The sequence below is a fragment of the Centropristis striata genome, chromosome 9 (assembly GCF_030273125.1).
Source record: "Centropristis striata isolate RG_2023a ecotype Rhode Island chromosome 9, C.striata_1.0, whole genome shotgun sequence".
Classification (NCBI taxonomy): domain Eukaryota; kingdom Metazoa; phylum Chordata; class Actinopteri; order Perciformes; family Serranidae; genus Centropristis; species Centropristis striata.
Window position 1 is genome coordinate 3,000,189 of NC_081525.1, and position 26,939 is coordinate 3,027,127.

General features: G+C 36.1%; 1 protein-coding gene across 1 annotated transcript; it reads right to left on the minus strand.

The window, feature by feature from the left end:
• Positions 1-4,042: 4,042 nt before the first annotated feature.
• Positions 4,043-25,848, minus strand: thop1 (thimet oligopeptidase 1). The gene is made up of 14 exons (XM_059341131.1): positions 25,736-25,848; positions 21,760-21,966; positions 16,388-16,536; positions 15,498-15,605; positions 14,931-15,033; positions 13,807-13,964; positions 12,871-13,006; positions 11,757-11,899; positions 10,460-10,683; positions 9,307-9,508; positions 8,026-8,212; positions 7,288-7,416; positions 5,808-5,944; positions 4,043-4,338 (listed from the first exon to the last, which is right to left on the minus strand). Exons 1-14 carry the CDS (start codon positions 25,746-25,748, stop codon positions 4,177-4,179), a joined length of 2,058 nt encoding a protein of 685 aa, XP_059197114.1. The 5' UTR covers positions 25,749-25,848; the 3' UTR covers positions 4,043-4,176.
• Between the last annotated feature and the right edge of the window lie 1,091 nt (positions 25,849-26,939).

Below are 26,939 nucleotides of genomic sequence, written 5' to 3' on the forward strand. Positions count from 1 at the left end.
CGTCTCCTTCTCCTTCAGACTGCTCCAGTCGTCTGGTGTTTCTCTCCCTCGGCTGCTCTTCAGTCTCTTTGTTTCCCTCGGAGAGTTTCCTCCAAGACAACCATATCTCCCAGCTGACCTCCAGCTGCTACACCTGCAGTTTACCTGTCAGGGCTGCAGAGCACTGACACTGTTGTGTATGTTTCATAATCAATAAATAGCTGCATGAGACCAAAACTCACTGTTTGTCCTGACTGGAATATATATTTGTCAAAATAGATCTTTAATAATGTTTTTCAAGATGTAAACCTTTTACCACAACCACCAGGTGCTAGCCTATTGAATCATTCTGTTTTAATCTAGATAAACACACATTTATGGTTTAAACACCATTATAACTTAGCTAACCCGAATCAATATGTTTAAACTGCTAAATTGAACCGATTCCTAACAGACAGTTTTAAAATAAATGGTTAACCTGACCCTAACAGTTTTAATTGTTAAACCATTAGCTAACATGAGTAAGACAGTTTTAAATGCTGAAATAAACTGTTAGTTAACGCGAAACAATCTGTTTCAACTGCCAATGTTAACATTAAGCTATTGAGGGTTACATACTGTGTACATTTGCTTAGCTAAAGTATTAAAAAAATATTTTATCTATTATTTTGAAAAGGGAGACTTTTTACTTGCTAACCTGACACCAAACTGTTTTAACTGCCTAAACTGTTAACTAATGTGAACCAGTTTCAACTGCTAATCTAAACCGTTAGCTAACGTGAAACAATCTGCTAACCAGTTAGCTAACCAGACCCAAACTAGCAGTTTTAACTGCTAATGTGAACATTTAACTATCAACAGTTATCATAACGTGAACATTTGCTTATCTAAAGTATTTGGGTAAAAAATTCATTTATGTTCTTATTCAGAAAAGGGACTCTTTTTAACCGCTAACCTGACCGAAACTATTATAACTGCCAAACTGAAAACTAATCTAAACTATTAGCTAATGTGCCAAACTGTTCTAGCTGCTGTTAACGTTTAACAGTTATTATAGCATGTGCATTTGCTCATCTACAATATTGAAAAAATATTTTCTTTGGTATTATTTTGAAAAGGGAAACTTTTTACTAGCTAACCTGACCCACAATGTTTTAACTGCCAAACTGAACTGTTAGCTTATGTGAACTAAACTGTTTTAACTGTTAAACTGTTAGCTAACATGAATTAAACTAAATTAAACTGTTTTAACTGCTAATGTGAATATATAACTATTGACAGTTACGTGTACATTTGCTTATCTTAAGAATTGAAAATACATTTTATTTGTTATTATTCAGAAAAGAGAGACTTTTTTTTTATAGTTAATTTGAACCAAACTGTTTCAGCTGCCAATTTCAGCTAATTTAAACTGAACTATAAATCTGTTTGCTAACCTGAATTAAACTGTTTTAACAGCTAAACTAAACTGTTAGCTAACCCAAAGCAAATCCTTTAAACCGCTAAAATGAACAGTCGACTAACCCGAACCAAACTGTTTGGCTGATTAACTGTAAAATCGAACTATTAACTCCCACTTTCTTCATATGCGACTCATGAGGTCGACATCAGCCGTCCTGTTTATGACTCATGAACTTGGATCTTTCAGACAACTTTGATTTATGAGGTTGTGCAAAACCACAATACCTTCTTATATTATGAACAGTTAGCTCTTCAGTTAGCTTGAAGACTGTTCCTAGGTTTTTAATAAATATGCAGTATACATAACCTGAATTATCTCTTTTTATGGGTAAACATTTTCTTTCCAGTGTTTGTGAAGCTTTTAAATCAGCTACATTGAATATTAGAGGTGGATTTTATTTATTTCTGTAGCTTAGTTTCAGTACTAGCAGCTCGTTTGATGGAGCTATAGCAGTCCTTATGCTAAGCTAAGCTAAGCTAAGCTAACACATCCTGGACTAATCTCTCTAGCGGACCCGCAGAGACCTGTGTGACCGCCTGTTCTCTGTGTGTTTTAGTTTCTGTAGCAGCTGGACTTTTAACTTAACACATTGTACCATCTCACGTCAGCTTGATCTCAGCTGAGTGTTTACTAAGCAGGGCCTGGGGGAGCCGGGGCCCCCGGGGGCCACCACCCACATCTGCAGCTCGGTGCTAATTACACTGCAGACGAAGGCTTGGGTGAAGATAATGAGGATAACAAAGCTACTGTAGAGCTGCAGGACATCTGCTGCACCTGCAGCTGCAACACACTTACAAACCTCTGAAGCATCATGTGACGCACAAAAATCACACAGGTGAGTTTTTTTCATCAGGTACAGGTTATTTCTGGATCTGAATTAAAAAATATTTGTGTCGCCAAACTAAATAACGTAATGCTTATGTTAGTTATTAAAGGGTTAGTGTACTAGGGAATGTTTTTAATAAAATACACTTGTGATTACATGACTGATTAGAGAACATTTAGACCCCTCAGGTTGAAACATAGTTACATTATTTTCATTTTTATCGTACTATATTAAGGAGATAATTTAATTATGATATTATTGGGAAAATTCCACAAAAATCAATGTATATATATATATTTTTTAAATCCACAATTTGTTTTGTTTTTTTGGAGGGATTTAACTAAGCAGTAAAAAAGTTTTTCTTTAAAAACATTTTATGAATTTTACATTTAAAAAAAATTTAATTCAGTGATTATTAAAAAGATAAAAACCGAATAAAATAAGGAGCACTACTCATAACAACATGATAACAAACCTTCAGCAAACAAATTTTCACAGCCCATACCACAGGTTCTAAAAAAAAAAACAAGTTAAATAAATAAATACAATTTAATTTTGTTATAGGATTAGAGTAGTTATTACACAAGAATAAATACAATTATTGTGCAAAACTCAATATAATCATTGCAATAGTATTAATGTAGTTACACATGTACACATGTAGTTGCACGATAATAAACATAATCATTGCACTTAAAAAATGTAATTGTATCACAAGATTAAATCTGATTGTTGCACTAGTATTATAGTAATTATTTCACAAGAATAAATGTAATTATTGGACTAGTATAAATGTAGTTTTTGCACTAAAGTAAATGGAATTTTATTACATGAATAAATACAGTTATTGCACTAGAATAAATATAATATTCCTTAAGTTTCACTGGAATTATTCCACTTGAATGCACATACTTAATGACGTTTAAAACAATGCAATAATTGCAAAAGATCCAGTAGGTTGAAGGTTATGTTTTGTGTTATGCTGTCAGTCAGTTTATAATTTTTTAAAACCACCTTATATTGTGTTTGTCCATCACTAAGAAGATGACTACGATCAAGATCAGGTGCAGACTCCATTGAAGAATTGCTATCTAATGCTAATTGTTGTATAATATAATTACTTCTGCAGTGGTAAATGAGCAAAAACCACATTCTGCAACTCAAATATGGGTTTAATTTCCAGATATTTATCTACTGTTATAATCTATATAGTTCAACCTCCTCAGGCCTTTAAAATTACTTCTAAATCAAACTGTCTGCAGAAAGTTTTGGACGATTTGATGACCAATGCAAAGTTTAAATCAAAATCAGTTACAGTATTGGAGTTGTTTTTGCTGAAGTTGAATCCACTTTCTGTCCTGTGAATCTGTTTGTTCTGTAGTTTTACCTTCAGGCTGTTCCGTTCTCTTGACCTGCAGCTCTCTGAGGACGTTTCATCAGCTGGGAGATGGCACCTCCGCCACCTGCTGATGATTCACGCTCCCTCCAGTCTGAGGCAGCTTCACTTCACACACTGCAACCTGACAAACCAGGAAGCCCTTATATGGGCAGAAAGGGGCAGCAGCCTCAACAGCATGTGGTAAGAGTGACACACCTGTCAATCAAACAGCTTTAATATTATATCCTCAATGAGTGAGGTGAAATTTTTCCTTTGAAAAGCTGAACTGAGCCAGAGGAAGTGCAGCTGGGGAGGCTGCTGATTGGTTATTGTCAGTTAAAAGTCCCTTTTTATTTTTTAATGTAACTTCAGTTATTCAGACACAGAAGACATCACCTCAAATTGTTTTTATTTATGCTCATTTTTTTCCATGTTGTTGAACATTTTACAGTTTTTTTCTAGAAAACCCCAGTCCGTTGTTCTCTGTAGGTCCCTGCGGGGCAGGGGGGCGGAGCCGGCTGCTGTGATTGGTCAGCAGGGACACGGCGTGCTGGCGTCCTGCTCCACCGTTAGTCCTTTGCTCAGCAGGAACGCTTCCTGTTTCGGCTCGCGCCCGAGGAACTTCCTCAACATCTCGGCGGCGTCCTCGGAGCCGCCGGGCCGCAGGATGAACTTCCTGTAGTCCAGACCCACCTGGAGGACCAATCAGGAGGCAGAGATTAACGGTGAGTCAGAATCTGTTCTGATGCTGCTTCAGGCTAACAGTTTCCCTCTGCTGTCAGTCTTTGTGCTAAGCTACGCTAACAGTTTCCCTATGCTACCAGTCTTTGTGCTAAGCTACACTAACAGTTTCCCTCTGCTACCAGTCATTGTGCTAAGCTAAGCTAACAGTTTCCCTCTACTTCCAGTCTTTGTGCTAAGATACGCTAACAGTTTCCCTCTGCTACCAGTCATTGTGCTAAGCTACGCTAACAGGTTCCCTCTACTTCCAGTCTTTGTGCTAAGCTACGCTAACAGTTTCCCTCTGCTTCCAGTCTTTGTGCTAAGCTATGCTAACAGGTTCCCTCTACTTCCAGTCTTTGTGCTAAGATACGCTAACAGTTTCCCTCTACTTCCAGTCTTTGTGCTAAGCTACGCTAACAGTTTCCCTCTGCTTCCAGTCTTTGTGCTAAGCTACGCTAACAGTTTCCCTCTGCTTCCAGTCTTTGTGCTAAGCTACGCTAACAGTTTCCCCCTGCTTCCAGTCTTTGTGCTAAGCTACGCTAACAGTTTCCCCCTGCTTCCAGTCTTTGTGCTAAGCTACGCTAACAGTTTCCCTCTGCTTCCAGTCTTTGTGCTAAGCTACGCTAACAGTTTCCCCCTGCTTCCAGTCTTTGTGCTAAGCTACGCTAACAGTTTCCCTCTACTTCCAGTCTTTGTGCTAAGCTTCGCTAACAGTTTTCCTCTGCTGCCAGTCTTTGTGCTAAGCTAGGCTAAACACTATGGAATGGCATTTAAGTCAATATTTAATATATTAATAAATAATTCTGGCTATGAAATAAATTCTGAAATAAATAAATTAGGCTATAGATATATTAATAAATATATAAATGTGTCAACACAGTTCAACAAATAAATTAATTTAAATATTTAATATTAAAATTAATTATTACTATTTTTACATATTTTTAAGGGGATTTTTATTTCCAAATCCAAGTCCTTTGAGAAAAAAATTGTTTTTATTTAACTCTATTGACTCATTCATATTTACATTTGTTTATATTTATTTCAGGATTATATTATTGGCATATTTATTTATGTTTTAATTCAATATTGACTGAAATGCCATTCAATAAAACACTGCCATCAACCTGAAACAAATGAAAATTATTTAAAAAAAAAGGTAAAACTGTCCGAGGCAAACTGTAATAAATATGTTATAACAACATCTGTATTATAATGCATCATTTAAAAAATATCTATACTGGTACAAGATTAAAATGCATTTCTATTTTAGAGAAAACAATCAACACAAAGATGGAACAGATCCTGAGAGTAATAGAACCTCTGATAAACGATAAAAGATTATTAATAATAATTAATAATAATTATTAATAATAAGATTATTAATAATAATAATAAAAGATTATTTATAGATTCATAAAGCTGTTTCGTGTTCTGACCTTTGGGTTCATGATTCCTTCCTGTTTGAAGCGAGCGAAGAACATGTCCATGGAGAACACCTCGCTCCACAGGTAACCGTAGTACTGAGCGTCGTAGCCGCCCGCCAGGTGACCGAAGGTGGCCGGCATGTTGGTTCCTGCAGGGAGACGGAGGGGTCAAAGGTCAGAAGATCAGAAGGTGAGTCTCTCCTACTTCTGCTGCTGCTGGTACTCCAGTTTAACCCATTGAGGCCTAAAACGCCTGTAAAACCTCTGGCGGCGATTCTAAAATAAGCCCCTAAAACCTGTGACCTCTGTAACAGATAGAAATGAAATTCAAAAAGTATTTGAGAGCTTATACAAATACTACAAAACAATGTATCCGCTTTCCAGGCTTCAATGGGTTAAAAGAAATGCAACGTTATTGAAGCAAAGAAAAAAAAATGATTCCAAATATTTGCTTTGCTGTTTTATCAGTCTGTAGTTTTACTGTGTTTCCACCAGGTGGCGCTCCAAAATAAATAACATAGGACTCGCCTCCTACCCACATTATCTGTCTGATTATCGATTATGGACTGTCACTGCATCGATGCAGAATCATCCACATTGATTGCAATGCATTGATTATTCAATTATTTTCAACACCCCTAGTTTACAGTCATTTACATAATCTGGTAATCTGGAAATTACTACAAATTCTGTATTGCTGCAGATAAATAAAAACAGTGCAACCAATGTTAACCCTCTATGGTACGCATTATGATGCCAGTTAGGAAAGAAATGTTTGGAGCGTTTTTTGTCTTAAAATAGACTAAATAAATATGACCTGAAGAAATTTTATAATTATTTTTCTTGTGGAAGTTTTTGGAGGTTTTTGCCTGTAGGCAACATTGTACCATAACGGTGCACAAATGAAAAAGAAAGTTTTTAAAATTAATTTTAACATAATTTATTTAATAAGCATGTGTAAAAGATTCAGTAGCTTCAACAGGGTACAATACAAAACATTATAAAAGGAACTTTTTTAACCGTTTTTTTGTCCGAATGTTGCCTGGAAGAAACATTGTACCATTGAACCAACCAATTGAAATGAATGTCTTCAACAGTCTAAGTGTATGAAATTGTCAAAAATGAAGGTTTACTCACTTATCAGTAGGAATTTATTTTTTCCCAGATGGAAAAGGGCCAGGAAACGATGTTTTGAGTGTTTTAGTGGCGCAAAATGGCAAAGCTATTTGCTTTGGAAAAGTCTGCAAAAAAGTGTGCTTTAATTTGTCATGTGACAAATTAAAGCATTGCTATTGGTTCCCTATACTCTTCCCTCTTTTTTAAAGTATTGCATCACTCAAAAAGATGCACTGTAGAAATTTTACAGGCCAAAAATGGGTATGTTGCCTGAGGGCAACACCGTACCATAGAGGGTTAAAGTTAATCTGCAGCCCTGTGATCATGTCTTCATATTGCTCTCCTTCTGTTTTCTTGTTTAAGAATAAAAGCCGACCTTGTGAGGCGGGGATCCCCAGGATCTCCTGACAGAGGCGTCCGTACTCCTCGGCAGCGTCCAGTCCGTTCCTGGTGTGCAGAGCCTGATCCACTTTAGCCAGAACGATCTGCCTCAGGTTGAAGAGCCCTGCAGGGTCCCGAACAGTAAGAGTTAATACTCAGATCTTAACCCTTAATAGGACACTCATTGAAATACTTCCAAATTCCAAATTTCAACCCTAGAGAATACTGGAGGATATTACATTCAGCCAGAATGTGTAAAAAAACATACAGACCCGGGGGAGGGGGGTAATATTTTGAGAAAAAAAGTTTACGAAAATAAGGTGTAAAATCTACGAGAAAAATGTGCAGATTTATGAGATTTAAATCGGTGAATCTGCGAGAAAAAAGTTGTTTTTTTTTCACTTTTGTCTCGGTAATCTGTGACTTTTTTCGAGCAGATTTGACACTTTAAATCTCTTAAATCTGCTCATTTTTTTCTTGTAGATTTGCCACTTTAATCTAGTAAATTTGCAACTCCCCACCCAGTTTGTATTTTTATTTTTTATTCCTACTTGGCCTTAACAGGCCGTCATAGTCAAGTTCTCCTCGTACAAATCCATGTGGTTCTCCGACCAAACAGAGAGACATGGGGACCCCGTTCTGATATCCACTGAAGTTTCCAAATATGGTTCTTGGCCCGATAAAGGGTTAAACACAGTGAGTGAGGCAGCTGAGACGTCCTGCTGGGACGTACCAGTGTTGGCGAGGCGGGACTTGATGAGTTTGTCGAGCAGCTCCTCGGGGATGGGGTTCCCGCTCTTGTAGTGTTTGGACATCCTCTGCAGGGGTTCCTTCTCCCAGACCCAGTTCTCCAACATCTGGGACGGAGCCTCCACGAAGTCCCGCTCCACGTGAGTCCCGCTGAACATGGCGTAGTCCGCCTGCAACACACACTCCATCAGTTAGTGGTCTTACTGTATTATTGGTCAGAGGTGCTTTATATCATATTACACCTACAGGTACGTCTCAAAAAATTAGAATATCACCATAAAGTTCAATATTTTTTGTCAATCATTTCAGAAAGTGAAACTAATAATAAAATTATATAGATTCATTACACGTAGAGTGAAATATTTCAAGCCTGTTTTTCTTGTAATTTTGATGATTCTGGTTTAGAGATAATGAAAACACAAAACTCAGTGTCTCAGTATAAAATTAGAATGCTTCAGATTTTTAAGAGCAAACTTTTACTTGAACCATTTTTAAATATTTTTCTGCTCATGCATCTTAGTGTTATAACATCTTCTCTTTTATTTATTTATTTGCTATTATTTATTAGTCTACTTTTATATATATATTTTATCTGCTTTACTTTTTATTTATCTTTTTTTAAATTATTTTCATATTTTAACTAGCTTTATTACTTTTTATTGTTATTATTATTATTATTATTTACTTTTGTTTTTATTTTATCTTACCTTACTTTATTTTTATTCATTTTATCTAATTAATTATTGGCTTGAAAATTAATCCTGAAATAAATGAATGAGGCTATGTACATATATAAATAAAATAATAAATATAATTACATACATGTTTAAATACAAGTAAATAAATTAATTAACAAATAAATAATGCTAATTTAAATTCTAAAATTAAAATTAATTATTCACTTAATTTATGTTTAAGGGGACTTTTTATCTCCAAGTGTAAGAAGAAGAAGATTACTTTATTAATCCCACAATGGGGAAATTCAACCTCTGCATTTAACCCATCCTTTTTACACACAAGTGAACACACCATGCAAGGAGCAGTGGGCAGCACATTACTGGGCCCGGAAAGTCCTTTGGAAAAAAACAAGTATATATTTTTTGTAACTCTATTGACTCATTCATATATACATTTGTGTATATTTATTTCATGTTTATATTATCAGCATATTTAGTTATTTTTTATCTAATATTGACTGAAATGCCATTTAATAAAACACTGTTCTGACTGTAAATCCTGCCAGGTGTAATAATAAGCAGCGTACCTGAGCACAGAGCTGGTGCATGACGTGTCCGAACTCGTGGAAGTACGTCTCCACCTCGTCGTGCTGCAGCAGCGACGGGGCGTCGGCCGTCGGCTTGCTGAAGTTGGCCACCATGGCCGCCACCGACATCTGGCGCCGGCCGTCGGCCAGCAGACAGCCGGGCTGCAGGCCGAAGCAGGCGGCGTGGCCGTACTTCCCCTCTCTGTAGGGGGACAGGTGAGACTCTGAGGACACCTGGAGACACTAGGGACGTCACCATGCTAACATCTTCAACTCGATACAGATACTCAGGAAAATATCCCATACTCGATACCACAAGGATAAAAACAAAGACCCCAAAATTATTAACAAGAAAAATGCAACATGTAAAAATGAACAGAACCACAAGTTAAATATTTATAATAAAAAACAGTTGTGCAAAAAGAAACTGCAACTATGATAACAAGCTTCAGGTCTGAGGTAGTGCAAAAAATAAATAGATACAATAAACAATAACAACAATATTTTGACTTTTCTCTGCTTCATTCTGGGACTTCAAGAGAGAAAATAACACTTTTCAGTCACCAACATTTATATAAATTTATTAACTCTTAATGCTTATGTATACTGACACTGTGTCAATAAGCGTAATATAATATAGCATACTACGTGCCTGATTTATTGATTTATTTACGTTGCTTACAATCATTAACGTGACGTCAGCCTTTAATTGCTAGCAGCGGCTAACGGCTAATAATAGATTAGATTAGATTTGACTTTATTAATCCCACAGCGGGGAAATTTCTCTGTTACAGCCGACCACACAAATTTCACACAAAATTATTTCCCTTTAAGATAAAGACAAAAAATAAACAATCTAAGAAAAATACATTTAACAATATACAATATACTATATACAATTTAGTGCAAATTAAGTGAGGAATGTGCAAATTATATGCAAAAATGTGCAGAAGAGAAAGAAAGAAAACTACAACACGTTCAGGTTGTGCTGGTGTTGTACAGTCTTGGAAACTCGATACTTTTGAAAATGAGTATCGTACCCGGATACAACGTTTTAGTATCGATACTTTTTATGTGTGGATCCTTTTGCCAACCCTAGGAGACATCCACACTCAGCAGGAGAAGGAGATTAAATATGAAACATGGGTCTTACCTGGGGTAGAGGTCCAGGTAGAACTGGCCCACCACCTGCCCGCTGCTCCGGTCCTTGACACAGTACAGAGTGACGTCGGGGTGCCAGACGGCGGCGTCCTCCACCTGCTCGAAGGACAGACCCAGCAGCTCCTGGTAGATGTCCAGCAGGCCCTGAGTCACCACCTCCATGGGGAAGTACTCCTTCAGCTGGTTCTGGTCCACAGCGTACTGGGTCTCCTCCACCTGACAGGAAGAGGAAGAGGAGGACATTAATGAAGGAGTTTAAAACATTCATTCACTTTAACCTGAAGCCTTAGTTTGTCTCGTTCTTCTGTCTACAAAAAATCAAGAGTTTTGCCACAATAGTCCAGTACAGCTTCCCCCATCAGTCCTGGGGGCCACTGGAGGCAGTATTAAAATGACCAAAAAAAAGACACAAAATGACTAAAAAAAAAGACTCAAAATGACAGAAAAAAACTAAATTACTTAAAAAAAGACACAAAATGACAGAAAAAAACTAAATTACTTAAAAAAAGACACAAAATGACTGAAAAAAAACCAGTAAATTACGTAAAAAAAGACACAAAATGACCAAAAAAAGACAAACAATTACTAAAAAAAGACACTAAATGACAAAAAAGACACAAAATGACAGAAAAAACTAAATTACTTAAAAAAAGACACAAAATGACTGAAAAAAAAAACACTAAATTACTTAAAAAAAAGACACAAAATGACCAAAAAAAGACAAACAATTACTAAAAAAAGACACAAAATGACCCAAAAATATACAAAATTACAAAAAAAGACACAAAATGACATTTCATAACATTTCCACTTCTTGCGGTAACAACAACAACACGGCAGATAATAAACGCTCCGGTAGCAGCTGCCTTTCTTTTTGATAACGTCGTCATAGAAACAAGTGAAACAAAGCTCCAGCTGGAGCAATAAAGGGACCTTCTACACACAACACAGTAAAAAGACATTCATATAAAACTCACATTAAACTTTCATATCAAGGTGGGGGCCACAAAATATCGTCACGAGGGCCACAATTGGCCCGCGGGTCGCGAGTTTGAGACCCCTGACCTAGATACTTAGAACTTGGCACCACCTCAAAAACTGCACCAATACGGAAAAATCTTCTTCTGCTTATTGGAAAACCAGCTCAGAGGTCCATTAATACTGACTCAAGTACGCCACCTAGTGGTGAAGACGGTGTACCAGTCGGTCCAGAGAGGCTCAATATCAAGTTGGACATTCTTATAGCGGTCCAGCTCCAGTCCTGGTTCCTCCAGGTGAGCAGCTCTTACCTGGGTCATGAAGTAGCGGGTGTCCCAGGCGTGCAGCTCTCCTTTGAAGGGCAGACTCCTCTTCTGACACTCCTTCTCCTTCAGCTTGAGGATGACTGAGCGCTCTTCATCACCCAGAGGCTTCAGCTTACGAGCCAGCTCCTCTGAGACACGACAGAGAGAAGAGAACAGTTAGAGGAGGAGTTTCCTCTGCAGGAAACAGAAAATCACCTGAGATCAGGTTTCCTGACAGAAGAAGAGTTCCTTTCTTTCTGGAGAACATGATCCCGAGAGTTCATGGGAGATATTTTCTCTCCAAACAGTGGAGTTGATGTGATAAAAGCAGCATCTGGTTTCAGTCGCGTCTCTCTTCAGGTAATCTGAGCAGCAGGTGAACCTTCAGGCCCTGTTTACACCAGGACGCTCGCGGGTAAAAACGACAAAATATTTTATGTGAAGTGCCTTTCGTTTAGACGGTGACGGCGTTTTGGGGGCTTAAAGACGCAAAAATCTGAAACCACCCTCCAGAGTGTAAAAGTTAAATCCGCTCCTCCGTAGCGTGTCGTCTACACTGACAAGACACAAAACTCTGATCTGATCTGCTCACGTCACGTATGTGTTTACGTCACATACATGCTCCAGGACAGGAAATAAAGAAACGTGGGATTATTTCCTTGCGTCGGACCTTCAAGCTGCTCTGGCAGCTCTAATAAACTTACAGGAGTCTTTCCACCAAATGTCCAGGATATGTACAGATAGTATTAGTGAACAGAGAAGGATCTGTAATTACCTCCATCACATTCTGGATGCAGCAATTGGTGGGAGGAGCCAGACGGCTGTGAACGAGACCTGGGAGATCTAGTGATGGAGGAGAACTTTGTGGAAGGAGTAGCTGATGAAAATGTGTGGCGTGAAAACTTCTGCATGCCCAAAGATGCTCTTATGGCTTTAAGTGATGCCGCCTGGCTGCATACAATCCAATTTCACACACTTTAGCGTCACCGTATGCAGCAGATTTCCTCCTGAAAACGCTCGTCTAAACGAGGAATAAAAAGTGAAGACACAACGCCACTTTTGCGTCTTCTGTTCAGACCGTCATCATGTTAACGGAGCCTCAGCCTGTAAAAACACTCACCCAGGAAGCCGGCCACCTTCTTGCCTGACTTGGCCATGTTCATCTCCAGGACGAAGTCGGCGTGTGTGGTGAAACCGAGGATGGAGCTCTTCTGAGCCCGAAGCTCCACCAGCTCCTTCAGGATGACTGAGTTCTCCTGGAAACACAAACACAAACTCTGTTTCTGTATGTTCAGCTGTTTAATAGATAACTACGGGTTACTGCTCGTGTTTTTCAACCAATCAGGCTTCTTCTTAGTGATGTCACCGTGTTCCCAGATCTCAGTTTAGGACAATGTTGTTATAAAACCACCAAAACAAGTTGTAATAAACTGAAATTATCCTTCAACAAAAACACTATTTACCAGTTTATATTCACCACCTGAGAACAGAAAAAAACTAAAACAATACTTCCTTATATTCATTAATTAGTTTGATCTCTAAAACATCAGAAAATAGTGAAATAAACCTCTTAACATGGTGCCTTCAAGCTGCTTTTTCCGTCTAAAAAATACCAAAATCTAGTGAATTGTACAATGACAAATAGCAGCAAATTCTCACATTTCAGCAGCAGGAACTATGAAAAGTTTTGAAATTATAACCAATGAATTTGAAATGGATTATCAAAATAGCTTTCTGTCAATTAATCGATCAATTAATGGACTCATCATGAACAATCAGATTCAGAAAATGGTCGTTATCTTATTTATCAGAACACACAACCACTTCTTTCTCATATTACTGAGACGCATGATATCCTGACTATTGTTTTTTCTGTAAAATAAGATTTTATTCATTTAAAATGTGTTTGAATTATTTGTCCAAGCCAGTGGTCTAAAGACAAGATGGAGCATGGTTCAAATATCAGCTGCAGGTGATGTATGATTCATGGTGCTATCAACATCTGCACTAACTGCCTGTCTAGCTGTTTAACCGTCTGTCTGTCTGTCTGTCTCACCTCTTTGCAGCGGGAGTTGAAGGCCTCCTCCAGCTTCTTGCGGGTTTCTGGGACGAAGCATTTCTTCATGGTGGGGAAGTAATGAGGATACTTCAGAGTCACCTTCAGCTTCTCTCCGTCCTTCTCCAGAGAGCTCAGGAAGTCCTCAGGGAGACCGCCTGGAACCAGCAGCACCACACCAGTTAGTACAGACAACCAGGTAGGGTGGTCACCATACTAAAATGTTCAACTCGATACCAATACTCAGGAAAATATTCAATACCACCAGGATAAAAACAAAGACCCCAAAATTATTAACAAGAAAACTGCAGGGGGCGTTCCCGGTGGCACACCTGGTAGAGCGCGTACCACAGAGGCCCGGTCCTCGTAAGCGGGCGGCCCGGGTTCGAATCCGGCTCGGAGCCCTTTCCCGCATGTCTTCCCCTCTGTCTCCCCCTTTCACTCTCAATATCTCTCTCTCTCTCAATAAAGCTACAAAATGCCCAAAAAATATCTTTAAAAAAAAAACAAGAAAAATGCAACATGTAAAAACTAACAGAACCACAGGTTAAATATTTATAATAAAAACAGTTGTGCAAAAAGAAACTGCAACTATGATAACAAGCTTCAGGTCTGAGGTAGTGCAAAAAGTAAGTAAATAAATAAATAAATACAATAAACAATAACAATTAGAACTATATTTTGAGGTTGTATGCTGTGCACAATATTATGAAAAATTGATAAGTCGACTTTTCTCTGCTTCATTCTGGGACTTCAAGAGAGAAAATAACACTTTTCAGTCACCAACATTTATATAAACTTATTAACTCTTAATGCTTATGTATACTGACACTGTGTCAGTTAATGTAATATGGGCATACTACGTGCCTGATTTATTTATTTATTTACGTTGTTTATAATCATTAACGTGACGTCAGCCTTTAATTGCTAGCTGCGGCTAACGGCTAATAATAACACGATAACATCAATAATAGGTCAGTTTGAAACGAAAGACACTAACCTGTTGAAACTAGATACTTTTGAAAATGAGTATCGTATCCGGATACAACGTTTTAGTATCGATACTGTTTTAAGTATTGGTGCTTTTAACAAGCAGGTGAGACAGTGAGCAGCTCAGGACTCACCCAGCTCGTCTCTGCTGAAGGACAGGCTGGTCGTGTCCTCGTTCAGGTTCTTGTTGAAGTCGATGCACAGGTTGCTGAGCTTCTTCTTGATGGTTTTGATCTCCTGTTACAGCAGAGTGGAAGTCAGAGTCAGATACTGACAGAGAGACTTAAAAACATTATTTCACACTGAAAAATACTGTCACATGTGCAGGACTTCTGTCTGAAAACAGTTAATCTGTTATAAATCTGCTGCAGATCACTGATTCTGATTAAGGGTAGGCCTGTCACAATAACACATTTTTTAGGACGATATATTTTCCCAGAAACAGAGATATAATATATGTTAAAGCTTCATAACCATAAGAGAAACACAAAGGGTCAGAAAGGAAAATAAGTTTTTTAGATGAATCGTATGAGATGTATGAAGCCTGATGCTTTTCTGACCGTTTGTTCTGTTTGTGTCCAAAGATCAGTAATAAAAGAGGCTGCATGAATTCCAATGAAATCACTAACAAAGTTGCTTGCTCCTTCCTAAAATGTTTCCATTTCCGTGAATGAATAAAAAGGTCAGTAATAATAAAGCACCTCTTGCGTCTCTTTGGGCAGGTGGAGGCCGTTTCTCTTCCCCAGTTTGATCAGTCGGTCCATGTAACGCTTCGACTCTGCGGTCAGGCTGCCGGCGTCCAGCTTCTTCTGCAGAAACAGAGAGAGGAAACCTTCAGACAACAGGAGAACTCAAACAGGTCCCGGAACATCAGATTTAATAGGAAATAAGGAACTGCACCAAGCCCGACTAGTTTTCTATTACATGAGCTGATTTTTAATCTTGCAGCTACATCATCAGAAGTTTGATATTTGGACCAATAAGATTCTCCAAATAACAACAAATTACTGACACAAACCCTTGATGTGACCCAGATCCGCCACGCCAGGTTTAGTTCAAACATATTTCTGATTTACAATCTGTGAGTAAAAAGTAGCAGATTTACGAGATTAAAGTGGCAAATCTAGGAGAAAAAAATAGCTGATTAACAAGATTTAAAGTGGCATATTTGCGAGAAAAAAAGTAGCAGATTTATGAGAAAAAAGTAGAAAGAAAAATAGTGTTTTGTCTTTGTCACGGAACCTCAACAAACCACAGACGCCGCCCTTTTTTTCGCAGATTTGCCATTTTAATCTTGAAAATCTGCGGCCACCTCCCCCAGGTCCATCTTTTTTATTTATTTTTTCATACTTGTCCCTAATACGCCATCGTAGGATCACACTGTTTTAAATGTTAGCAAAGTTGTTGTGTCATATTCACCAAGTGGTTGTATTTTGTTGCACATGTGTTTTTCTTTACATCCGTGTGACGACTCACTAAATGAGGAGCCATGATGCCGTCACTACTGCCAGATTTGTTTGAAACTTTATTCTAAAGATAAACCTATTAACCATCTAATCATCTCCCGGTTTATTCCATCTCCTCAGCTCACCTCCAGAGCGACGATCCTCAGGTAGACGTCCTCCCTCATGCTCATCTCCACGTCGAACTCCGACAGACGCTTGTCGGCCTCGGTGCTCGCCGCCCGGACCTCCTTACAGGAGGAGACGTGCTGCGGGAAGTCCAACATGTTCCTCTGGACTGAGACAGGTGAGGGGCGGGGTCATACAGGTGAGGGGGCGGGGTCAGAGAAGAGAGACAAAAAGAGGGAACGTCAGTCAGTTTGATGGATTTCCTGAACATCTAACAGGTTTTAAAATGACGACAGCTGCAACTATAGTTATTATATTTTCATTCTGTATTAATTAAACATATATTTTACTTCTTTAAATGTTAAAAATAACAGATTACCATCACAAGTTGCTGATTTATTCTGATCAACGACAACAAACGACAAAAAATAATTGTTGTTTGTGAGATTTAAAAGCTGTGTGCAGATTACGCTTCACTAAATGCATCAAAAATAGACTTAAATGGTTAGAAAACGTGGGAGGATCAGTGAGGATTGATACATTCAGTGTATACAGTCATGGAAAAAAGCATTAGACCACCTTTGTTTTCTCCAATATCTAGTTAATTTTAATGCCTGGTACAACTAAAGGTTCATCTGTTTGGACAAATATAATGATAAGAGCTGATAAGAGTTTAATTTAAGAGCTGATATCTGGACATTTTCCATGGTTTTCCTGATAACGATTTTGGTTATTATCAATAAAACCATGTTAAATGTCTAGATATCAGCTCTTAAATTAAACTGTCATGAGCTATTTTTGTTGTTATCGTTATATTTGTCCAAACAAATGTACCTTTAGTTGTACCAGACATTAAAATGAACAAGAAATTGAAGAAAAACGGTGGTCTAATAATTGTTTCCATGACTGTATGTAACATGAGACGAGTGAGTGGCTTCCTGTCAGGATCGGCCGTTACACAGTGATGCAGATCGTTCAGTTCAGGGATGGGCAACTTAATTGCTGCAGGGGGCCACAATTTTTCATCAACACTACCACAGGGCCACATATAGGACCATGCACTGCACCAGATATGATGAAACTGCAATTTTAAATATGTTTACAGTGCAGTAACTTAACATATTTCATGCTCAAATGCATGTTTAACAGTATAAATAGGAATACAAAAGGTTTGAAGCAAATAAAAAATAACCACTTACTGTGGTTTATTAGTAATTTTGTGCATTTTTACACTGCACTTTTAAGATTTCATGCTCAAATCAAGGTTATAATAGTTTTGGATTTTTCATTAGTTTTAGTTTTAATTTCGTTGTGAATTTTTGTTTTCAAATTCAGTTAGTTTTAGTTAGTTTTTAGAGTGAGTTTGCTAGTTTTAGTTGAGTTTTTATTTTTTGAAAATGCTTAGTTTTAGTTTAGTTTTTATTAGTTTTAGTGTTAGTTTTAGTTTTTAAGTAATGGTTATGTGCCTTCATTTCCTTTGGTTTATCCATCTTAGCCTCAGTTATTATTAACAATTATTAACTCTTACAGTTTGGGGTGTTTTGTATTTTGGTTGAAGTGTAAACATCCCAGTCTCAGTAAACATATTCACCATGTGTTCCTGCATGTTGAAATAGAAACACTGAATTATGAATGAAAAAAGTTGACAAAGACGAAAACGAAGGACATTTTCACCATAATTTTAGTTAGTTTTAGTTAGTTTTGTATCCACAAAATACAGTTTCAGTTAGTTATCGTTTTTTTAAAAACTCTTGTTTTTATTTTTATTTCAGTTAACGAAAATCTTTTTTCAATTCTAGTTTTCGTTATTTTGTTAGTTTTCGTTAACTATAATAACCTTGGCTCAAATGCATGTAGTTGTACTGAGGGCCACTTCAAGTGAGGCTGAGGGCCGTATGCAGTCCCCGGGCCTCCAGTTGCCCACCCCTGGTTGAGCCTGATGGACCTGAAGGGACCATCAGAGGTGCAGCAGCGTGTCGGAGGTGTTTTCAGGTTTTCAGCTGCCTCCACACAAACCCACTGCGTGTCTATTGTGGCTGCAGCAGCTGAACCAGCTGCTTTCTCTCAAACTGCTGACTTGTCTCTACCATCACATTCTGATTCTGCTGACTCAGCGATTCGCAGCAGCGCTCACAATGGACGCCCACCCTCACCGTCCTCACCGCGCTGCCAGGTTCACGCTGCCGTTGACCTTTTTACTTTCAGCTTCACACCAGAAATATCTGGAGGCTAAATTTAGATAATTAAACATGTTAAATCTCTCTGGTAACCTCTGATGTTAATGCTGCAGGTATAAAGCGCTCTGCATAAAATAAATCTGATTCTTTTCTATGTTTCTCTACATGTTCGCCAAATGTAAACACACAAACATGGCTGACTGTAACAAAGAGAAGGTGTAAACACAGCTGAACCTGCTGCAGATATAAAGGAACCAGAGGAGGAAAAACATGCTTTTGTACTTGGAAAGGTCTGCAGAACAGGTTTAACGAAATAACATATTATTCATTTAATCAAATACAAGTAAATGTACTTAATGATTCATTTTAGTTGATGCTTTAAATTGATAATGTTTGCTTTAATGGCTGCTGCTACTGTTGTCTATGTGAAAAAAGTAGCAGATTTATGAGATTAAAGTCTTGTAAATCTGCCACTTTTTTCTCGTAGATTTGCCACTTTTTTCTCATCAACCTGACACTTTTTTCTCGTAGATTTGCCACTTTTTTCTCATAAATCTGCCACTATTTTTCTCATAGATTTGCCACTTTAATGTCATAAATCTGCCACTTTTTTTCTCGTAGATTTGCCACTTTTTTCTCATAAATCTGCCACTTTTTTTCTCGTAGATTTGCCACTTTTTCTCATAAATCTGCCACTTTTTTTCTCGTAGATTTGCCACTTTAATGTCATAAATCTGCCACTTTTTTCTCGTAGATTTGCCACTTTTTTCTCATCAATCTGACACTTTTTTTCTCGTAGATTTGCCGCTTTAATGTCATAAATCTGCCACTTTTTTTCTCATACATTTGCCACTTTTTTCTCGTAGATTAGCCACTTTAAATCTGGTAAATCTGCAACATTTTTTCTCGTAGATTTGCCACTTTTTTCTCATAAATCTGCCACTTTTTTTCTCGTAGATTTGCCACTTTTTTTCTCATAAATCTGCAACTTTTTTTCTCACAAGTTTACCACTTTAAATCTGCGACTTTTTAAAAAAATTATAATGTTTGCTTTAATGGCTGCTGCTGTTGTTGTTGTGTGGCGTCAGATAACTCCTCCTTCATGAATCAGTTCTGCGTTTAAACACGGAACTTGATTGTTTCGTTGTACTTTTTCTACTTGGAGGTCGACGTTTTTCAAGTTCTGAATTGTCAGAAACGCAGCATAAGTCTGACACGTCGTCATGCTGCTAAAATACTCACTAGAGCCCCAGATGTGGATTAATCCGCCGCTGAAAATAGTCCCCAACAAATTCACTGTTTCCTCCTGACTTTTTCAAACATGAAACTTTACAGTCATGGAAAAACTTATGAGACCCACATTGTTTTCTTCAATTTCTTGTTCATTTTATTGGCTGGTACAACTAAAGGTACATTTGTTTTGGCAAATATAATGATAACAACAAAAATAGCTGATAAGAGTTTAATTTAAGAGCTGATATCTAGACATTTAACATGGTTTTATTCAGAATGATTTTGGTTATTTTTAAGAAAACCATGTTAAATGTCTAGATATCAGCTCTTCAATTAAACTCTTATCAGCTATTTTGTAGTTATCATTATATTTGTCCAAACAAATGTACCTTTAGTTGTACCAGGCATTAAAATGAACAAGAAATTGAAGAAAAAAAGTGGTTTGGAACTGAGAGTCTCAGACAGTATAAAGACAGAAACTAACAAGCTCTGATTTTGTATTCTGTTTTCCAGGTGACATGATGTGAAACAACATTACTTTCAGATCTAAAAAATGTGTTTCCCACATTAGCTGGTTTAAGGCCTTCCTTAACTTTCACATGCGTTTTTTAAATCTATTAATTGTGCAAATTTGCAGTATGAGATAAAGAGATAAGAGCTGGGAGAGTTTGAGCTGCTGATAAAGAGCTGTGGAGTTATCCAGGTTGGTTCCTGCTCTGTTTCAGGATGTCAGACGGTGTTTCTACAAGTGTATTTATTGATTTATTTGCAACTATTTTAATTGCAATTTCAGTCATGGCTGCAGCTCGATTCTTTAAAGTGTTCAGTTCACTTGTAATAGTACATTAATAGCTGTGTTTACATTGTGCTTAATGATGTTTGCATTACAGTGAACATGGCAACAAATCCCTGCAGGTCACATTCAACATGTGACTTTAGGTTTATTTGTATTGCACCTTTCAACAACTGGGCAATTCAAAGTACTTTACACAAAATATTTAAAAGAGACATTTATACTATGACATTCAAATATAAAAATTTAAGACTAAAAACAAGCAGATAAAATGTTTAGGAAAAAATATAGAAGTACATTCAAATATAACATTTTAAAATTGAAAGCGAGCTGATAAAATATTATTTTAATAATATCAAATTCTCTACTCATATTGATAAACGAGAGGAGTCCCTTATTCTAGTTTAAATAAACTTTGGACTGTGATGGATTCTCTCTCTGCAGAGTTTCACATCTGCAAGTTTATTTTCATAAAAATTCAGAAAATAAGCAGCAGAAATGCAAAATATAAAAAAAACTAAATAAAATCCCCAAATAAGGTAATAATAATAATAATATAATACCCTAAATAAAATCCCCAAATAAGGTAATAATAATAATAATATAATACCCTAAATAAAATCCCCAAATAAGGTAATAATAATAATGTAAACCCTGAATAAAATCCCCAAATAATAAGGTAATAATAATATAAAACCCTAAATAAAATCCCCAGATAATAAGGTAATAATAATATAAAAGGCTAAATAAAATCCCCAAATAATAAGGTAATAATAATATAAAAGCCTAAATAAAATCCCCAAATAATAAGGTAATAATAACATAAAAGCCTAAATAAAATCCCCAAATAATAAGGTAATAATAATATAAAAGCCTAAATAAAATCCCCAAATAATAAGGTAATAATAACATAAAAGCCTAAATAAAATCCCCAAATAATAAGGTAATAATAATATAAAAGCTTAAATAAAATCCCCAAATAATAAGGTAATAATAATATGAAACCCTGAATAAAATCCCCAAATAATAAGGTAATAATAATATAAAACCCTGAATAATAAGGTAATAATAATATAAAACCCTAAATAAAATGAAATAAAATCTGAATAATTGAATATTTTTGATCTCCTGTTTGTGATAGGAGCTGAAGCGTCAGAGGAGAGCCTGCAGCTGATTGGTGGAGACTGACCGGTGTAGTCGACCTCCACGTCGGCGAGCGCCTTCAGCGTGTTGTCGAAGGTGACGGCGTCGATGTCCAGCGCTCCCACCAGGTCGTAAACCTTCTTGGTGTTGGCGATGAGCTCGTCAGAGAGCTGCTTGATCTTCTCCGGGTCCAGGTCCCAACGCAGCCGGTTCTCAGAGCAGACCGGCACCGGGCTGCCAAACACCACCTCACCTGGGACGCAGGGACGGAGGGACAGGTGAGCAGGAGGACAGGTGAGCAGAGGGGGGTGGGGTTCTTTAAAAGTACTAATACAGTAAATGTGCTGCATTAAAAATGTTCCTTCAGCTAAATGATTATTACTGAGTATAATCAGTAAAATGTAGTTAAAGTATTAGAAGTAGTTTAAAAACAAAAACTGTCCTATTATACTGTATTATTATATATGATATCATTATGTTGTTGTTTATCTTTTGGTTTGAAAAGAAGAAATTAATAAATTAAATGAAAATGAAATCACATTATTATTACTCATGCAATAATTAATTAATGTTAAAAAAGGAATTTACTGTTGGTTGGAGCTGGTTGTGGTGAAACTAAAAATAATAATAATAATAATACTTTTTATTTGTAGAGCTCTTACATGGTACCCAAGACGCTTTACAGTTAAAACACAGTGAAAAAAGCATTTACAAATAAAAACAAACAATTAAAATCAACATCATTGGTCATAGATTAGAAGCAGTTCTGAAGAGGAGAGTTTTGACAAGTTTTCTGAAGGTGGGTGGATCTGAGCAGTCTTTGATGTTTTTAGGAAGAGATATTGAACTATTGTTTCAGGCTGCAATGTTGAAAATGTTACTCTGGAAAAAATACGTATTAAAGTATTAAATGTATGGCTTTAACGTTATTAATTTAAATGTAATTGTATTTAATGATGAATGATTAATTTCCTGCTTTGAATGTGAGGACATGATTTCTGTAAACATGATTTAGTTTAGAGATCCTTCAAGTTTTACATGCAACACACCAGACACTAATTTGATTTCATGTAATTTTCACTTTTAGCCTAATTTCCCACAAAAAAACAGTGATAAAACTTAATATGTACCTACAAAAAAAGGCTTATAACAAAGTGTTTTTGTTAGGTCAGTAGTGTGCCGAATTTAAAAGAAGGATATGACAATATAGAAATGTTTAACTTTAAATCGACAGATTTTTAAATGGAGTTTGGTGCATTGTTAGTTTCATGCATTTATATCTGTTGTTTTCAGGAGATTGGTGGTTTGTAATCAATCTATAATCCAAGCATCGTCAGAATTAAGTAACAACTCATTTCTTAGCAGTTATTAAATCAGAACTTACACCAGTTTTACTTGTAACACACCAACCACTAGCTTCATTTCATCTGAATTCCACTTTTGTTCCCCCTAGCCTGATTGCCCATCAAAAACAGTGATAAAAGTTAATATGTAGCTACAAAAATAGGTATATAACAAAGTGTTATTGTTAGGTCTGTAGTGTGCCGAATTTATAAGAAGGATATGACGATATAGAAATATGTTAAAAAAAATTTGGTGATGCATTTGGCAGCAGGCGACTTTCACTTTAAATTGACAGATTTTTAAATGGAGTTTGGCGCATTGTTTGATTCATACATTTATATCAGTTGTTTTCGGGAGATTGGTGGTTGGTAATCCATCTGTTATACACATGAGTTAAGTTATAACTCATTTCTTAGCAGTTATTAAATCAGAATTTCAACCAGTTTTACATGTAACACACCAAACACCAATTTTATTAATCTGAATGCCACTTTTGTTAACTCTATCCTGATTTCCCACCAATAACAGTAATAAAAACGTGATAAACATATTAAAATAAGGCACAAGTGTTTTTTGTAGGTCAGTAGTGTGCCGAATTTATAAGAAGGATATGACGATATAGAAAGGTGTCCAGTTTTGTTTATAAATGTGATGCATTTGGCAGCAGGCGGCTTTAACTTTAAATTGACAGATTTTTAAATGGAGTTTGGCGCATTGTTCGGTTCGTACATTTGTATCGGTTGTTTATGTAATCAATCTGTAATCCAAGCATCGACTGAGTTAAGTAACAACTTATTTGTAAGCAGTTATTAAATCAGAATTTCAACCAGTTTTACATGTAACACACCAGACACTATTTTATTTATTATTTTATTCCACGTGTGTTAACCCTATCCTGATTTCCCACAAATGACAGTAATAAAAACGTGATAAACAGATTTTTTTTTTTTTTTTTTTTAAGGCACAAGTGTTTTGGTAGATTCATAGTGTGCCGAATTTATGAGAAAGATATGAATATATAGAAAAAGTGTTCAGTTTTGTTTATAAATGTGATGCATTTGACAGCAGGCGGCTTTAACTTTAAATTGACAGATTTTTAAATGGAGTTTGGCACATTGTTCGATTCGTACATTTATATCAGTTGTTTATGTAATCAATCTGTAATTTCTAAGCATTTATTAAATCAGAATTTCACCCAGTTTTACATGTAAAACACCAGACACTATTTTATTTATTCTTTTATTCCACGTGTGTTAACCCTATCCTGATTTCCCACCAATAACAATAATAAAAACGTGATAAACAGATATTAAAATAAGGCACAAGTGTTTTTTGTAGGTCAGTAGTGTGCCGAATTTATAAGAAGGATATGAATATATAGAAAAGTGTTCAGTTTTCTTTATAAATGTGATGCATTTGGCAGCAGGCGGCTTTAACTTTAAATTGACAGATTTTTAAATGGAGTTTGGCACATTGTTTGATTCGTACATTTATATCGGTTGTTTATGTAATCAATCTGTAATCCAAGCATCGACTGAGTTAAGTAACAACTTATTTCTAAGCATTTATTAAATCAGAATTTCAATCAGTTTTACATGTAAAACACCAGACACTATTTTATTTATTCTTTTATTCCACGTGTGTTAACCCTATCCTGATTTCAAATGACAGTAATAAAAACGTGATAAACAGATTTTTTTTTTTTTAAAAGTGTTTTGGTAGATTCATAGTGTGCCGAATTTATGAGAAAGAAATGAAAATATACAAAAAGTGTTCAGTTTTCTTTATAAATGTGATGCATTTGACAGCAGGCGGCTTTAACTTTAAATTGACAGATTTTTAAATGGAGTTTGGCGCATTGTTCGATTCGTACATTTATATCTGTTGTTTATGTAATCAATCTGTAATTTCTAAGCATTTATTAAATCAGAATTGCACCCAGTTTTACATGTAAAACACCAGACACTATTTTATTTATTATTTTATTCCACGTGTGTTAACCCTATCCTGATTTCCCACAAATGACAGTAATAAAAACGTGATAAACAGATATTTTTTTAAGTGTTCTGGTAGATTCATAGTGTGCCGAATTTATGAGAAAGATATGAATATATAGAAAAAGTGTAGAGTTTTGTTTATAAATGTGATGCATTTGGCTTTAACTTTAAATTGACAGATTTTTAAATAGAGTTTGGCACATTGTTTGATTTATACATTTATATCTGTTGTTTTCGGGAGATTGGCGATTTGTAATCAATCTCTCATTCACGGTGTCAATCCGAGTGTTTAATTCAAGTTGTTAAATAATAAAATATAAAGTTAACGGAGTGAGAATAAGCTGAGGGAGCTAACATGCTAACATGCTACATCAAACCCAGGAGAAAACCAGGACAGAGCTGCGGAGAAACGAGCCACCGTTATTATTATTATTATTATTTTAGTTATTATGAACTAAACTGATAGTTAACATGACTATACTGTTGAGTTTTATTTATTATTACCTGGCTAACAGAAGCTAGGCTAGCTCCCGTTAGCTCAGAGACTGAGCCGAACCAGACTCAAAGCTCATTAACAGTAAACGCTAACAGGAGCCGGTCAGAGAGGAAACATGGCGGCCGCAGAGAGGATTTTATACTAAAAAGATCGCGTCAGGTTAAATCAGCAGGACGTGTACTCACCTGTCGGCCCCATGGTTCAGGTAATGAATGAAGGTTCGGTCGGTCGGTCGGCGGTGTGGAGAACTGTCAGGCTGCGATTAAAGCTACCACAGAAGAAGAATGACACTTCTGGTTGAACCTTTCAAAATAAAACTACAGTCTTTTTTGCTAAATACATATACAGTCTATGGCTAATTATACTATTGGCAAAATATCCAGTGGTGGAATGTAACTAAGTACATTTACTCAAGTACTGTACTTAAGTACAATTTTGAGGTATTTGTACTTTACTTGAGTATTTTTATTTTATGTAACTTTATACTTATACTCCACTACATTTTGAGGTAAATATTGTACTTTTTACTCCACTACATTTAGTTGACAGCTTTAGTTGCTTTACAGGTTGAGATATAACATAAAATATAAGATCAATTTAAAGTGATTAGACATATTTTTAATTAAACCTCATAACAGTATTTTAAGTAGATACAATGAAAACACTGGTTACATAAAAGGCACATTACAAATAATGTAATAATATATTTACAATATATATAACAATCTGATTGGGTCCATTCTGCATAACGAGTACTTTTACTTTTGATACTTTAAGTACATTTTGATGCTGATACTTTTGTAATTTTACTTGAGTAAGTTTTGAATGCAGGACTTTTACTTGTAGTGGAGTAATTTCACAGTGTGGTATTAGTACTTTTACTTAAGTAAGGGATCTGAATACTTCCCCCAACACTGAAAATATCACATACATAAATCTCGATCAAGGTTATAATAGTTTTGGATTTTTAATTAGTTTTAGTTTTAGTTTTGTTGTGAATTTTTGTTTTCAAATTCAGTTAGTTTTAGTTAGTTTTAAGAGTGAATTTTCTAGTTTTAGTTTAGTTTTTAGTTTTTGAAAATGCTTAGTTTTAGTTTAGTTTTTATTAGTTTTAGTGTTAGTTTTAGTTTTTTTATAATGGGCTATATGTTGGGTGCCAGATTCAAAGTGGTCATAATAAATTTTGCCTTTATTTCCTTTGGTTTATCATCTCAGCCCCAATAAGGTTATTAACTGTTTTGTATTTTGGTTCTAGTGTAAACATCCCAGTCTCAGTAAACATATTCACCATGTGTTGCATGTTCAAATAGAAACACTGAATTATGAATGAAAAAAGTTGTCAAAAACGAAAACTAAGGACATTTCCACTATCATTTTAGTTAGTTTTGT